The sequence below is a fragment of the Eubalaena glacialis genome, chromosome 14 (assembly GCF_028564815.1).
Source record: "Eubalaena glacialis isolate mEubGla1 chromosome 14, mEubGla1.1.hap2.+ XY, whole genome shotgun sequence".
Classification (NCBI taxonomy): Eukaryota; Metazoa; Chordata; class Mammalia; order Artiodactyla; family Balaenidae; genus Eubalaena; species Eubalaena glacialis.
The window spans coordinates 7,921,157-7,938,461 of NC_083729.1; the positions used below are offsets into that span (position 1 = coordinate 7,921,157).

At 52.0% G+C, this 17,305-nt stretch overlaps 1 protein-coding gene across 1 annotated transcript; it reads left to right on the forward strand.

Moving 5' to 3' along the window:
• Positions 1 to 14,701: 14,701 nt before the first annotated feature.
• Positions 14,702 to 16,397, forward strand: KCNF1 (potassium voltage-gated channel modifier subfamily F member 1). Its single transcript, XM_061211063.1, has one exon. It carries the CDS (start codon positions 14,726 to 14,728, stop codon positions 16,208 to 16,210), a length of 1,485 nt encoding a protein of 494 aa, XP_061067046.1. The 5' UTR covers positions 14,702 to 14,725; the 3' UTR covers positions 16,211 to 16,397.
• Positions 16,398 to 17,305: the final 908 nt, after the last annotated feature.

Sequence of the window (17,305 nt, forward strand, 5' to 3'; positions counted from 1 at the left end):
TAGAAATTTATATGTTCACAGTTCTGGAGGCTAGAAAGTCCACGATGAAGGTTCTGGCTGATTTGGTTTCTGATGAGGGCCCTCTTCCTGGCTTGCAGGTGGCCACTTCTCGCTGTGTCCTCACCTGGTTTTTCCTCTGTGCACACACGAAGGAGGTGGGGGGAGGGAGAGACAGAGAGAAACAGAAAGACTAAGAGACAGAGAGACGGAGAGAGAGGGAATGAACAGCACTTCTCTCGGGTGTCTCTTCTTGTAAGGACGCAATTCCCATTGCATCAGGGACCCACTCCTGAGGCCCAATTTAACCTTAATTACTTCCTTACACGCCCCATCTCCAAATCAGCCACACAGGGGGTTAGGATTCAACATATGATTTGGGTCCATAACACTGAGATAGTTCATAGCCGGTGTTTCAGAGCCAGGAGCACACAGGGCTAGAGGTTAGGAAGTAGACGCCCTACTTGACAGATGGGAAGCTGAGTCCCCTGGGGTAGTGACACAGCCAGTGGGAGGTGCAGCCAACTGTGTCCACCACATCCTCGCTCTCAAGGAGCAATGCTTGGGGTAGAAACGGCTAACAGGTGGGGACATCAGGAAATCTCGTTTGTCTGGTAAGTGTTCGCCTGAGTCTGGGCGGAGAGGGTCAAGGCACTTGTCAAATGTCACCTGAGTACAAGTGGGCAATTCCTCAGGGCCAGATGTATTTTGGAATCAGATTTTTTTTTCCAAAATTAAAAAAAACCATAATACAGTCTATATTCTGTACATTGAACAACATCGCCAGGAGGTCTAAAGGTCTGGACAGCACCCTGTAGTCAAACACATAAATATTTCTGGGGAGAAATCTAAGTGGGATAGATAAAGACAGCATGTGAAGTCAGAGCTGGCATTACCACCAAATAACAATGCCACAAACCTATGAAAAGACATATAGAATGGCCAGTCATGAATTGTGCAGTGTGACAATTCAGCAGACCTGACTTTTTGCGGAAAGAGAAGGAAAAATAGCATACGGAGAGGAGGAAAGCTGGCGAGTCTGGGGATTCCTTCTGAAACCTGCCCCTCCAGAGACACTGGGTATGGGGCACGGTGAAGGGAAACCCCAACGATGGCTCCCACGTGGCCAGCAAGTCAGTCTCTCTAGCAATTTTCCATGCACTGCCTGCCGAGCTGCAAATTACCACCTCCCCCCAGGCTGAAGCCTGCAGATGTTTCTCTGATCAAGAGTGTAATTAACACCTGTCAAAGCAATGGGCTGCCATGGGAGGGGGATTCCACTCTCATTACGAAAACTGTCCCTCAAGAAGTATTCGGTGTCTAGGAAGAACGTTTCCAACTTGGAGGGATTAAAGAGCCATCTTATAAAATGAAGAGGCAGGTGGTGTTTATCTGGGCTAATGCCTGTGAGTTTACATGTTTGATTTCAGCGAGCGTGCTGACAGGTGCCTGATGAGCTATGGAAACGTGTTCAATAATGGCCCCGTAGCCACACACATTCGTGCCAAATCTGGGAATGACATTTTACTTTGCTCCTCTTGAGTCAGAGAATTGTCTGTGGGTAGAAGGGGTTATTTGTTACTTTCATCGCCATAGTTATTTCGCACAAAGCAAAACAAGGGAAAGATTTAGCAGCTCTGTTTATGATAAATTATTTTTAGGGAGCTCTGCAATCAATTAAATATCGAGTGGCACATGAATTGCTGAGAAGGTTGTGGTCCTATGGAACATACTTGTACATGTCACCAGGGCTTTGTTTCAATTTTGAGAGATGCCAAAGTTGGTCATGCACAGATAGGTTGACACGGCCATAATGATAGCTATAATGAGGACCGCTGTGCAATACCTTTTGGGTCTTGAGAATTTTCACATTCATGATCTCCCATGCATCTGACAACATCCTTACGATATACTTTCCCTTCTGATATGTCCAGTTTGTAGACTTACATACCGACTCAGAGTGGTTGAATCACTTGGACAGAAGAAAGAGAGGAACTGGTATTAGATGCCATACATTATTCCAGAGAAGAGTCCCCCATCCTCCTGCATTGGGAGGTGAGGGTGGGAATGGTGACGTGAGCCTTGTAAGGACACCAGTGATTGGGTTAGGGTTCGGTATAACTCATAATTCATGTTAAATTGATTACATCTGCAAAGACCTTCCTTCAAAATAAGGTCACATATATTTGGTCTTTGACCAGTTCCTGGCATAGGGCTCCTGAAACCCTTGGAATTTCCTAAGCGAGGAGGACGGTAAAGGTGGCTTTTGTTATGTTAATGAGGGGACGACTTTTGGAAAATCCCTAAGGGTAGGGACTGGAGGCTAGGAGAACCAACCAAGAGATTAGAGGCCTGGAACTTTCAGTCCCGCCCCCCAGGCCTCAGGGGAGGAGACAGGGGCTGGAGATTGAGTTAAAATCATCAGTGGCCAATGATCTAATCAATCATGCCTTTGTAATGAATCTCCATAAAAACCCCAAAGGAGAGGGCTCAGAGAGCTTCCAGGCTGGACATGCTGGGATAGTGGTGTGCTTGGAGAGGGCTTGGCAGCTCTGAGCCCCTTCCCTCATACCTCGCCCTGTGCATCTCTTCCGTCTGGCTGTTCCTGAGTTAATTCCTCTTTACAATAAATCAATAATCAAGTTCTGTGAGTTTCTCTGAGTTCTGTGAGCCACTCTAGCAAATTAATCGAACCCCAGGAGGGGGTCATAGGAACCTTCAATCTATAGCCAGTTGGTCAGAAGCACAGGTGATAATCTGGACCTGGGACTGGTCCCCGAAGCGTGTGGGGAGGATGGCAGTCCTGACGGAGCCCCTTAACCTGTGGAATCGGATGCTGTCTATCTCTGAGGGGATAGTGTCAGAGCTGAGTTGAACTGTAGGACACCCAGCTGGCGTTAAGGAATTGTTTACTGATGGCGAGAACCTCACTACCGCACAGCCACACCCCCACATGTTGGAAATGTGATCAGAATCCTCACAGTCACGTTCACAGGGTTAGGACTTCAACATATTTTGGGGGGGGGGCACAATTCAACCCGTAACACACTATGAATAATGAGGTCTGTGATGCCAGTGATGGTCCTATAACCCGTCATACTACGGAGGGTAACACAACTGTGCAATCACTGATTGCAACACAGCCTCAGGACATCGAGCGGAGCAAGCCTGTGTCTCCGATTATGTCGTGAGGGTGGGTGGACAATAAAATGAAGTCCCAGATTACGCACCGATGTTGCCCTTGGCTATGGGCGTTTCTGTGATGAGGCCTTCAGCTCTTTCGGAATAGCTCTGTTTCAGCCCAGGTTCTCTAGGAAGCCAACCCTGAGGCAAGATTTTTGGGGAGAGGGAGGGAGATGTTGCAGTGCCAGGAGGCAAAAGGGTGGAAGGAAAAGGAAATGAGGCAAAAAAGGAAGGAAACAAATACAAAGCAGTACGAGCCCAGGCAGGCCAAGCCCCTAAGAAAAATGGAGCTGATTTCAAGGTCCCTCGCTGTTTCTGGAGAAGCTGTGTGAACCACTGCATCGAAGAACAGCCCACAGGGTGGGGGATCTCTAGGAAGGGCAAGATATTCATCAGCCAGCCCTTCCCGGTCTCCCGTCTCTCCTGGTTAGAGTTAACTGCTCCACAATTATGGGCTGTCTCGTGGAGCCCGTGGGCAGCCACCGGGGAAAACGGAACCAGGCACCGTGCTTCATCTGAGCCCAGAAGTGGCAGGAGGAACCAGGTTGGTTTGGCCGTAACCGCGTGGGCTCGGCCGCCACTGGGGTCGAGGACAAGCCCAGACCCTGTGGTCTAGGCCGGTTGTGGGCCACGCCGCTGCAGGTTGGGCGGCTGAGCATCCGCGATGCCGTCCAGTTTGGCTCCCTGGGGCCAGCAGGTGCCCTGGGTGCAGCCCAGCAAAGGGCCCAGAGCAGGAGGGTTGGTCAAACGGAGCAGCAGATCTGGACCGATTCCGTCTCCAAATGTCTTGACTCTGTTTTGGAAACCCTTCCTTGGACTGCTAACACCTCGCTGCCATTAGTCTGTGGACATTTTGAAAGTGCGAAGTTGATCTCAGGGCTTATCGGAAATACCAGCCGCCAGGTGGGTGCACAGACCTGCCGCACCCTCCCGCTTGGCTCCAGGAAAGAGCTCAGATGGAAACCAGCCCCTGCGTGAGCCCCTCCCGAGGCCTGCACCCAGTTTCACATGGGAGAGAGTCTGTGCCAAGTAGGTGCTCGCCGTTCCTTAAATGGAAGCCCAGACCTGCAGTCTGAAAACACTAAGAGGAAACAGCCACGGTGCAGCTGCCCTTACTTGGCTCAGAGACGGGGTGAGATGAATCTGCCTTGAAAAGAGCAGTGCCCTGGTCTCCCACCAGCCAGGGCTCGTCCGCAGCTGTCCACTCCTCGTGGGCCTGCTGCAGCTACAGGGAGCTCTTCAGCCGAGGGCATCGCAGGATCGTCCACGGTCAGTGACTGATCAAGAAGGGGTGTCATGGTCTGGCCATCCTGCCCAATTCTGCTGGGTAAATACACCCCAGAGCTCCCCTTAGGGCTGGCCGGGCTCTGCCGGGCTGCATAGCAGCTGACCTCGCCCTCTTTCCTTTCCCCAGGTCACAGGCCTCTATCCCCAGTGGACTTCCAGCAGAGCTCACCAGGCATCACGGCTGTCACAGGTCCTGTAGCTCCCTCCTCCGACAAGCCAGATGTGGAAGGTGTGATGGCCTCCACCAGTCTTGTTGAAAGAGCGAGTTAGTGATAAGAACAGTGCAGACGAGCTAGATCAGGGGCTCTGGCCGGGGAGGGAGTGCTCGGTGCTATTGGCTGCAGGGGGGTCAGCCAGAGGTGAGAGGATCTCAGCTGCCACTAGGCCATAGGGAACATTTATGCAAATTAGGAGAAGGCACCACCTGTTTCCCACTCCCCACCTGGATGGACCCATCCCCGCAGGCACAAGGCTTGGTGTGTACAGGGCCCTTTTGAATAAAGAAATGGTGCCCCCTCCCCTAGGCAGAGGCAGCCCTGCCCTGGGGAGCATGGCTTGGCGAAGGGAGTATGGGCTGGCTTTCAGCTCCTCTGCCAGGAACCTTGGTTCTGGGCACAGAATGCAAAATTATATACAACAGCCCTGCTCTCAGACTTTGCTCAGAATCCTGGAGCAAACCTTGGCCTTGGAGAGAGTCAGAGAAGATAGATATGGGGCATCTCAGGTGGCCCCAACTGTGGGCCACACGGCATTCATGGGCACTTCTTCTGTCACCCGCAAACCCAAAGTGGTTTAAGCAATAAAGAAGTGGATTGGCTCACTGGACTAGAAAATCCAGACGGTTCAGGTTTCAGGATCAGTTTGATCTAGTACTTCATCCGTCCAAGGACATTTGTGTCTGTCTCCATTCTGCCATTGACCGTGTCTGTTTCATTTGAAGGCTGGCTCTCCTCATGGTTGCAAGGTGAATGCCAACAGCTTGCAGAGGAACATGCATCCACATCCATGTCCAGAAGGAGAGGGAGCTTCTCTTGCCTTATCAATCAAACAAAAATCTTTTGCTGCCCCTTGATTGGAGCAACTTAGGTCTCATCCAGTCTTCGTCACCATGGCCAGGGGAATACTCTGAGCAGTTTGGAGCTGGGCTGCTTTTTTCTTCCCCCTGAAACGATAATGGGGACGAGGGAGATGTATGTGTCAAGGGGGGGATGTTAGTGGGTTAGAATGATTGGGACTCCACTTTGAGGCCGAGGGTGGGGTCATCCTATCCAGACTCCACAGCTACTACCTCCTGGTGGTGGGTGTGGAATAAGAGCTGGAGAATGAACGCAGTGAGTGATGCTATGTTGGGCACTTACGAAGGCACGTGAACAAAATCTGGACGTAAGCATCTCCCCAGTTCCTGACCTCTCCCTGCTACTTTCTCTGTCTGACTGTTAGCACGTTTTTATAGACGAGGACATGAGAACTCATATACTGGCACTGGCAAGCAAACCAGTTTGTATCTGATTTCTTAGGTCCCATTTCAATCTCAATATTATGAAAGACGGGTGCGATGATAGCAACTCTTTACATCCTGGTTCACAATGTGCTTTCCTTATTGCTCTACACGACCACCTACTGGAGGTCTAGTAGGCATTTTCTCTATTTTGTAGAAGAGGCAGCTGAGACTCCAGAAGGCAAAGTGACATGTCCAAGTTCACACAGCTACAAGATGGCAGAGGTGGGACTCAAAGCTTAGTTTTCTGTGAGAGATCCAACCTCTTACCTAGAGAGATATTGCCCTCATGGTCTCGGGATGCGGAATGACTTCACTATCAGGAAGTGGAAAAAGGCCTCTTTTCTTCCTGAGAGTTTTCCTGTTGCACCACACCCGCCCTGTTCCCTGCAGGTCATGAGCTCCCCACCACTAGAGGCATCCAAGCCGAGACTGAGCGCCTGCTTGGAGGGATACAGTGGATGGAAGGTTGACCTAAACAATTTGAGTTTCCTTCCAGTTCTGAGGTTCTGGGGCTCCAAGCTCTCTGGAAACCTGGCACCTCCCAGGGTCCATCTGTACACACGTGAGGTCCTATTTGCTTGTCATAACCACATGAAGAAGAGCTTTCTATTCCCCAAAGGGCCCTGGTGTGCAGCCCATGGTGTGACTAAGGCACAGGAAGCTCCCGAGGACACTCAAACCATACACATTTGGTGACTGCATGCTGATTTGGAGGAAGGCACTGAACTCATGACATCATGATTATTTGGTTCTCTTGTACTGAAACATCCCACAAATGACAGTAATTATCAAGTCCTGCCTGTCATGACATTTTCTTCAAAACGTGAGAAGATGTTCCTGAATTTTTTCTCCTCACTCCCATCCCCCTTCCCTGCCCCTCTCCATCCCTCTTCCCACTCTGTTCCCAGTTCACATTCAGCCCACACCACTTTCCACTTCCCACATCGTGCCCTTTCTCTCCTCATTTGACCCCATAATGTCCCCTTTCCCTCCCAGTCTCTGGCCAGGAGCAGATATGGAGCCAGGGGCACCAAGAGACAAGCATTTGTCAGATGTTTCCAGGGCAGGGCCCTGAGCAGCTCGAATACGTGTTAATGTCAAGAGCTGAGCCGAGGTCCGTGGCCCTTTGCTGACTTCCACGGTGGGAGAGGGGGTGTAAGGAGAGGCAGGCTGTCTCTGTGCCTGAGGTTCCCTTTCCCCTGCGCTGTGCTGGAGATCATATTTCCTACACGGCAGCCAAGTTCAGCGAAAAGCACTGGCTTGGACATGCACACCCAGAGAGATTTGTTTTAAAATCACTAGCTATTTACTTTTTAAAAATTTAATAAGCTTTATTTTTTTAGAGCAGTTTTAGGCTTGTAGCAAAATTGAGGGGAAAATATAGAGAGTTCCCACATACCCCCTGCCCCTACACAGGCACAGACTCCCACTGTCAAGATCCTCACTAGCGGGCACATTTGTTACTAAAAACGAACCTACACTGATACATCATTATCACTCAAAGTTTACATTAGGGTTCACTCTTGGTGTTATACACCCTATGGGTTTGGACAAATGTGTAATGGTATGTAGCCACCATTATAGTATCATACACAAGAGATTCAGTGCCCTGTAAAACCTCTGAGCTCTGCTGATTCATCCCTCTCCTCTCCAACCCTTGGCAACCACTGATTTTTTTTACTGTCTCCATAATTTTGTCTTTTTCCAGAATGTCATAGAGTTGGAATCGTACAGGATTAGTCTTTTCAGATTGGCTTCTTTCACTTAGTAATATGCATTTGAGTTTCTCCCATGTCTTTTCATGGCTTGAGAGCTCATTTCTTTTTAGCAATGAATAATATTCCATTGTCTGGATGTACCATAGTTTATTCATCCACTCACCTATTGAAGGACATTTTGGTTGAGTCCAAGTTTGGGCAGTTAAAAATAAATCTGCTATAAACATCTGTGTGCAGGTTTTCATGTGGATATAAGTTTTCAACTCATTTGGGTAAATACCAAGGAGCAGTTTTGTAAGAAACGGATAAACTATCTTCCAAAGTGACTGTACCATTTTGCATTCCCACCAGCAATGAACATTGCTCCACATCCTTGTCAGCGTTTGGTGGTGTCGGTGTTTTGGATTTTGGTCGTTCTTCTAGGTGTGTAGTGGTATTTCACTGTGGTTTTAATTCACAAGTCTCTAATGATCTGGGCTGTGGAACATCTTTTCATGTATTTACTTGCCATCTGTATATCTTCTTTAGTGAGGTTTCTTTTTTTTCTTTTCTTTAATTTATTTAATTAATTTATTTTTGGCTGTGTTGGGTCTTCATTGCTGCGCGGGCTTTGTCTAGTTGCGGCGAGCGGGGGCTACTCTCTGTTGCGGTGCGTGGGTGTCTCATTGCGATGGCTTCTCCTGTTGCAGAGCACGGGCTCTAGGCATGCGGGCTTCAGTAGTTGTGGCGTATGGGCTCAGTAGTTGTGGCTCACGGGCTCTAGAGCACAGGCTCAGTAGTTGTGGCACACGGGCTTAGTTGCGCCGCAGCATGTGGGATCTTCCTGGACCAGGGCTCGAACCTGTGTCCCCTATGTTGGCAGGTGGATTCTTAACCACTGCACCACCAGGGAAGCCCTAGTGAGGTTTCTGTTCAAGCCACTTGCTGGGATTTTGATTGGGATTGCACTGGCTTACAGACCAAGTTAGGAAGAGCTGACATCTTGACAAAATGAGTCTTCCTGTCCATGAACATGAACTACCTTTGCAATTACTTAGTTCTTCTTTGATCTCTTTCATCAGAACTTTATAGTTGTCCTCATATAGATCTTGTACAAATATTTGTCAGATTTATACCTAAGTTTTTCATTTTGGGGGTGCTAATTTAAATAGTAATATAATAGTGTATGTTTAAGTTATTCAAAGGGAAGATTCTTCCAGGCTGGTCTGGCCTATTCAGGTAGGCCTCTTAAAAGAAGACTTAGGCCTTCACTGAGATCAGAGAGGCTCTAATGCTGGCCTCAAAGAAGATTAAACCTCCATGAGTTCTATAGATGCAAAAAAATTAATTCTGCCACATGAGCAGGGAAGAGGGTCCTGAACCTCAGATGAGACCCCAGCCCCAGCCAACACTTTAACTGCAGCCTTGTGAGATCTTGAGCAGAGGACCCAGCTAAGCCTTGGCCAGATTCCTGACTCATGGAAACTGTGAGATAACAAATGTTTGCTGAATTTGTGGTACTCCATTACACAGCAGCAGAACAAATACACTATGTATAGCACTGACGTTTGGGAAATAGGGAAGCTGGGTGTGCAAATATGAGGCTTTCACATTTTTTGAATTTTTACAATGAACATATATTAATTTTGCAGTTAAAGAAAAGGACAATGCTAAAGGACTTGTTTTTAAAAGAATTTTCTTCTCCTTTTACACTCCTTTTAAAAAGCAAGCGCGGGCTTCCCTGGTGGCGCAGTGGTTGAGAATCTGCCTTGCAATGCAGGGGACACGGGTTCGGGCCCTGGTCTGGGAAGATCCCATATGTCGCGGAGCAACTAGGCCCGTGAGCCACAACTATTGAGCCTGCGCGTCTGGAGCCTGTGCTCCGCACCAAGAGAGGCCGCGATAGTGAGAGGCCGGCGCACTGCGATGAAGAGTGGCCCCCGCTTGCCCCAACTAGAGAAAGCCCTCGCACAGAAACGAAGACCCAACACAGCCATAAAAAAAAAAAAAAAAAAAAAAAAGCTACCTCATCCACCATCAGTTCTGCCCCTCCCTCTCCTTAGCCCTTAAAAAAAAAAGCAAGCGCAAAAGCAGACAGCATCCCCCCCCCCCACCCCGTGACTGCTCCACTCCACACAGCGAGGCCTGAAGCCTGAGAGTCCCCCTTTGTGTCCTAACTGCATTTTTCTTTCCCTAAGAAAGTCAAAGCAACTTCATCTCAGGCCCAGAGGTGGTCCTACCCCAGCCTCCAGGGCAGCATCGTGCATCCAAAGTCTTTGACATCTTTCTACACACCTGGGACATGCAGCGGCTCTGTCACATATGCAGTCTTCCCACCCACGACCTGAGCTGGATAAGTCACAGCTGAACAGAGCCGGGGGATGGGGAAGGGGTCTTCAGACCCAAAGGGACATGCCCACAGCAGGACTGGACCCAGGAAGTCAAACTCCCCTCCCTTGCTCCTTCCCTCCTTCCTCGCTCACATTTTCAGCATCTTATAGTCTGTAAAGCCTATTCATCCCCATTATTTTATTTGTTCCTCATAAGATCTTGTACTCAGGAAGGAAAGGTCACTAATTCCATTTTGCAGGTGGAAAAACTGAGGCATAGAAAAGAAAAAAAGAAGCTCAGGAGCTGGAGCAAAAAAAAAAAAAAGAAAGAAAATTATTTCCTGATGAATCCATTTTACATCATTCTCTTCTCTACCCCATTCTCCATCCAACACACCCTCCCGCCCCGCTGGCCTCCTGCACTTGCCTTCCTGGCACAATTTATTCAGGCAGGAGGAGGAGGAGAGCTGAGCCTTCTGGTCAATCAACTCCTCAGCTGGGTGCACAGCAATAATGAAATGTAAATTTTTGATAGAGTACAGAACTGAATCTTAATGAAAGGCATTATTAAATTCAGCAAAACACGAAGAAATTTTAACTGAACAGAACTGATTATTCCATTAAAAGGTAATAGATTGCAGCTTGCCTCTTTCGTTGTCTAGACAAATCACTTAGATACACATGTGCTGGTTTTAATTAGCGCCATGGAAATTAAGCATTCTGTAGCCTGAAATGTTATTGTTGAAAAATAAAAAAATACTTATTTAATAAAGTAAAATACAACTCAAACAATTACTTCCCATAATGCCTAAATAGAGTCTGTGTTTTTTCCCTTCCCTGTTTAAATGAAAAACCCACATGAATCAAATTGCTGCTTCATCTTGTGTCTAATAGAAGGTTTTGTGCTCCCCCAGCCCCCCATGATATCAAGAAATGTACACTTCTAATAGGAGTCCTATGCAAGACTGAATAAAGCACAGCAAGAAACTTTGCATCTTTAGCCAAAAAGTCCAGACTTTTGCCCCCTGGTTTAATCCTGCAGGAAATTCTCAATGGATCTAGGCTCCTGGCTCAAATTTCTACGCATCAGTGACCTTCAATGAAAAGGCACAACTAGATTTTTTTAAACCTATGGTATCGCAGTCTAAGCCATCACAAAATTCAGACAGGGTCTAGGGTTCAGATGATGAAGGGCTGTATCCAGAGCCTTGAGGAGGGGGAGGTCTAGGGGAGACCTGGCAGGTGTGAGGGAAGAAGGGGGATGTATTCGTCTGCTCAGGCTGCCATAACAAAATACTCCTGGCAGCTGGAAGTCCAAGATCAAATTCCTACTAGGGTTTCTGGTGAGGCAGCATCACCAGATCCTGGATCGTAGATGGCCACCTTCTTGCTATGTCTTCACATGGCCTTTCCTCTGTGAGTGTGTGCAGAGAGAGATAGAAATCTCTCGTGTCTCTTCTTATAAGGACACTGATCCTATTAGATTAGGGCCTCACTTGTTTTAACCTTAATTATCTCCTTAAAATCCCAGTCTCCAAATACAGTCACGTTGGGGGTTATGGCTTCAACATATGACTTTTGGAGGGACGTGATTCAGTCCATACAGAGAAGGCAGTAGCGGCTTGGGGAGAGCACTGGCTGAAAAGGAACCCCAGACCTGACCTGTAAGAGCTGCTCTGGCCAGGTGAGTGGAGGCGGCCCAGGAGGATGAGGGAGGCTTGGTGGGATGAAGGGGAAGGGCATCTGGGGCTCAGGCATGGCAGTCACCAAGGTTCTGAGGCTTTCAAGGGTTTGAGAAGGAGTCTAGGAGTCTGGGGCATGGGGCACGCAGGTTTAGAGGGGCAAGTGAGTGCCAGCCAGCTCCCCTCACTCCGTGATGCTGGGTTGCTCCACACGGAGCAGGAGTTTACGCTCCCACCTTCTCCTCTGCCTTCTGGCTTCAGGCTGGTCTCATGTCTCCAGCAGGAGCCTTCCTCCCTGCCTTCTTTTGGTTACCAGCCCTCCATCTTGCCTTGACCTGTGATTTACAGCTGTTCCTCTCTCACGCCCCGGTCGTCAGCGGGCTCGTGCTCCGCTCTGGGCTATTGGGGGACATTTTCTCTGCTGTATTTTGCATGTGCAGCCCACTCCTTTCCCACTGTCGCTCACGACTAGCTTTCTTCCCTGCAGCAGTCTGGGATTTGCTGAATGGACGGCGTGCTGGAAGAGATTTAAGCCATACTTATGTTTACCATGTCTGACGTACTTTGATGTTTTCTGTTCTATACTATCTCAGTAAAAATGCTGGTCAGTACTCAATAAATCGATTGCACAACCCACCAAGCCCATTAAGCTTAGACTAAGATGCAATTAGAATTTGACCCTGGAAGTACTAGGGAGCAACGGAAGACAACTGAGAAGGGAAGTAGTATGAGTAAGGCCTGGAAGATGGATATGGGGTGTGTGCAGGGGGTCGCATGCTGCACTATATCAGACAGAAGAATTGGCCTGGGGTCAAATCCCGGCTCCACCTCTTCAGCTATGTGACCAGGACAGGGGAGGCGAAGCGTGTAGGCTGGGACAGCAGGCTCTCAGGGTTCCGACCCCAGCTTTGCCATCTTCTGGCTGAGTGATCTTGGTAGGTTACCTGACATCTTGCTTCCTCAGAGAGATGTTGTGAAGATGAAATGAGAAAAGTGCATGCGTTCAGAAAGTGCTTGGCTCGGGGTGCACTTATAATAACTGTTATTTTTACTCAACCTTTCTGGGTCTCAATTTCTTATTCTGTAGTAACACATCATAGGTTGATTTTAAATGGAAACAAAATAAAATCTGTAAAATGAAGTTTCTCCAAACTATCTTCATGTGATGTACTCTAACATATTCAGTTTTATACCATCTCATTAAAGAAAAAAAAAAAAGAGTACTGTCAGTGACCCAGCCGACAGAATATGTGTATTTTTTTTCTTTTCTTTTTTTTGGGGCGGGGGTCTTAGTTGCAGCATGCAGGGTCCTCATTGCGGCATGCGAGATCTTTAGTTGCAGCAGGCGGGATCATTTTTTAGTTGTGGCATGCGGACTTCTTAGTTGCGGCATAGACCAGTTTTAGGTTCATAGCGAGAGTGAACAGTGAGTACAGAGAGTTCCCACATACTCCCGCCCGTCTCCCCCATTCCTTCAGCCTCCCCCATCAGAGATACCTCCATTACAATCATTGAACCTCCACTGACACATCATTATCATCAGGAGCCCATAGTTTACACCGGTGTTCACTCTTGGTGTTGTACATTCCACCGGTTTGGACAAATGTGTGATGACAGGTATCCACCATTAGAGTGTCACACAGAGTAGTTTCACTGCCCTAAAAATCCTCTGTGCTCTGCCTCGTCATGCCTCTCTCTAGAATGTTTTTTTTAACACAGTCGCCGGGTCACAGATGATGCTCGGTAGTTCGCAGTGTAGAAGATGCTGCTGGGAGCTGTTGCAATGGCTCAGGCAGTGGCTGCAGGTCTGGAAGACAGGGGAGGGTGTGGAGCATTGTGTGGGATGGGCAGAGCGCGGGCTGGGGAGGTGGGAGCTTGGGGGCTCAAGGCTCTGGAGGCCGGTGGTGGTGGTGCTGGTCTGCAGAGAAATGGGAAGCGGCGGACAGCGAGGACTTCAAGGCAGAATTTCAATCCGCTGACCGGCGCGTGTCAATCAGCCAGGACGGCGGGCAGCTCCGGATGAAGAGGAGGCCACGCTGGGCTCTACTCCCATTTCACAGTGTGACCTTGGGCCGTCCCTTCTCTGCTACCCGGGGCTGGACTGGCTATCCCCGCTGGACAGAGCTCGGGTGAAGGCCAAGGTGCCGCCCACGGCAGGGCGGCGTTAGCGGGAGTTAGGGAACCTGCCAGGACCAGGCAGGATCGGCCGGCCCGGACGCGGGAGCCGCGTCTGAAGGGCTTTCTTGGGCACGCTTTCCGGCGGAGCAACAGGCGGCCGTGTTCTCTCGCCATCGATCTTCTGGACACAGCAGGGAGAGAGAAACTTTCCAGCCAGCGCCGGCCGGCCTGCCGCTTTCAAGCCCGGGGGTCCCGGGCCCCTGGGTGACCTGCGGCGCCGGGAGCGGCGGGCAGTCGCGCGGCAGCGGCGGTGGCGGGCGCGCAGCTGTGCCCGTCTGCCCAAGGGTTAACCCGTTCCGGTGCAGCTGCCGCGCGTGCCTTGCAGAATTTCACCAGAAGAGGGTACAGTTTGAAAAGCTCCTGACGTCAGGCTGGAATTCCTATTGTGTTTGGAAACGGCTCGGGCACAGCAAGCCCAAGTTGCTCTCCGCACACCTCGGCGGGCTGCGTGGGGCCGGCGGCCGCGGGGCACGTCTCGCGCCGGGGTCGCACGCGGGGACCCGCGCGCCCGGGGACGGAGGACGGTGCCTGCCGCCCACGAGGGGACCCCACTCCCGCCGGAGGCCGAGCCGAAGCGGCGGATCGCGCCACCCGGGAGCCGGGGTGAGCGCTCGGGGCGAGGCCGGTGGCCGCGAGAGCCCCCCGCCGGCGCGCCCCAGCGCCCGGATGCCCGCCCGGAGCCCCGCCGCCAGGCGCCTGCCTCCCCCGCGGCGCGCCCCGGCCCGCTGCCGCCCGCTGTGACCGCGCTTCCAGGCAGGCGGGCGCCGGCCGGTCTTCCCCGAGGGCCGCGCACCGGCGGCACCCGCCGGACCCCCGGCGGCGGCGGCGGCAGGGCGCGGAGCCGAGGCCGCGCGGGCCCTCGCCGGGAGGATGGACGGGGCCGGGGAGCGCAGCCTCCCGGAGCCGGGCAGCCGGGGCTCCCGGGCGGGAGACGACATGGAGATCGTCGTCAACGTGGGAGGCGTGCGGCGGGTGCTGTACGGAGACCTCCTCAGCCGGTACCCCGAGACCCGGCTGGCGGAGCTCATCGACTGCTTGGCCGGGGGCTACGACACCATCTTCTCCCTGTGCGACGACTACGACCCCGGGAAGCGCGAGTTCTACTTCGACAGGGACCCGGACGCGTTCAAGTGTGTCATTGAGGTGTACTATTTTGGGGAGGTCCACATGAAGAAGGGCATCTGCCCCATCTGCTTCAAGAACGAGATGGACTTCTGGAAAGTGGACCTCAAGTTCCTGGACGACTGCTGCAAGAGCCACCTGAGCGAGAAGCGCGAGGAGCTGGAGGAGATTGCGCGCCGCGTGCAGCTCATTCTGGACGACCTGGGCGTGGACACGGCCGAGGGCCGCTGGCAGCGCTGCCAGAAGTGCGTCTGGAAGTTCCTGGAGAAGCCCGAGTCTTCGTGTCCGGCGCGGGTGGTGGCCGTGCTGTCCTTCCTGCTCATCCTCGTCTCGTCGGTGGTCATGTGCATGGGCACCATCCCCGAGCTGCAGGTGCTGGACGCCGAGGGCAACCGCGTGGAGCACCCGACGCTGGAGAACGTGGAGACGGCGTGCATCGGCTGGTTCACGCTGGAGTACCTGCTGCGCCTGTTCTCCTCGCCCAACAAGCTGCACTTCGCCCTGTCCTTCATGAACATCGTGGACGTGCTGGCCATCCTGCCCTTCTACGTGAGCTTCACGCTCACGCACCTGGGCGCCCGCATGATGGAGCTGACCAACGTGCAGCAGGCGGTGCAGGCCCTGCGGATCATGCGCATCGCCCGCATCTTCAAGCTGGCGCGCCACTCCTCGGGGCTGCAGACCCTCACCTACGCCCTCAAGCGCAGCTTCAAGGAACTGGGGCTGCTGCTCATGTACCTGGCCGTGGGCATCTTCGTCTTCTCGGCCCTGGGCTACACCATGGAGCAGAGCCACCCGGAGACCTTGTTTAAGAGCATCCCGCAGTCCTTCTGGTGGGCCATCATCACCATGACCACGGTTGGCTATGGTGACATCTACCCCAAGACCACCCTGGGCAAACTCAATGCAGCCATCAGCTTCCTGTGTGGGGTCATTGCCATTGCCCTGCCCATCCACCCCATCATCAACAACTTTGTCAGATACTACAACAAGCAGCGAGTCCTGGAAACGGCAGCCAAGCACGAGCTGGAGTTGATGGAGCTCAACTCCAGCAGTGTGGGCGAGGGCAAGACAGGGGGCTCCCGCGGCGACCTGGACAACCTCCCGCCAGAGCCCGCCGGGAAGGAGGGGCTGAGCTGGAGCAGCCGGCTGAAGATCTCCCACAGCGACACCTTCATCCCCCTGCTGACCGAGGAGAAGCACCACAGGACCCGGCTCCAGAGCTGCAAGTGACGAGGGACGACCTGGGCACAGACGGACTGGGCTGGTGGATGGATGGACGGACGGGTGTGACAGGCCTGCCAGTGACTGCCCGGGAGGGGCTGTCCTTTGTCCCCCAGCCCTCTCCTGAACAGAACTCTGAAGGCCCTCTTGGGCACCTCTGATGAGGCCGGGTAAGATCCCTTTGTGTTTCCGGCTGTCCAGGGGCCCGGGGGCGGGGGCGGGGAGGGGCGTCCAGGGATCGCTGACAGTGTCGGGGTGATGAGGGCTGTGGTCTGGCTGACGGCAGGAGCCCTCGCCCGGTTCTGTATCTCCTTCAATAAAGCCTCCTGCTCTCTGCGCCCGCCTGTGTTGTAGGTTCTGTCACAGGCTGGCCGCTCCCCGCCCTGTCCCCTGCCGCACCCTCCCCCCCACTCCCAGATGTGGCTCAGCCCCTCCCGGGAGGTAGGTGTGCAGCCCAGACGGTTTATTTTTAGCTGAGGGCTAGTTAAAGAAGGGCTCATACATAGGGTTTAGCCCAGGGAGCTTTGCCACAATCCGGGAGGCTCTGTGCCTCCTGTTTCCTTCTGAGGAAACGCTTACTCCCAGGAGAGGAAGAATTCACAGAACGGGGAACACGAAGCAGTGGGGTTACCATTTCTTAATCACCTGTGCAAGACCCTTTTCACAACTTCTTTCCATTCCTTCCAGCAACCCTGCTAGCTAGGTAGCCACCCCTCCCCTTTAGAGAAGAAGAAACTGAGGCCCCAGGGCACACAGAGCAGGGATTCAGTCCCGGGTCTGATGACCCCCAAAGCACATTCATTCTCTTTGATGTGAGGAGGTCTTGGGACAGAGGCGTGTGCTTGGGCCATGAGGGGAGGGTCTGCAGACCAGGAGAGGGGTTGAGCTTCCTCGGGGTAGACATGCCTGTCTTCCAGCTCATCCTTTCTCCTAGAACCAGCACTTCTGAGGTATCAGCTGAATGGACAAACCTGAGCACGCTCCGGGTGGCCCGCTGCCAGCCTAGTCTGCGAGCCCCCGGGGAACAGACACAGACAGACCTAGATTTGAATTCCAGGGAATGAGGAGGTGATCTCTGAGATGCCTTCTAGCTTAAACACTGTT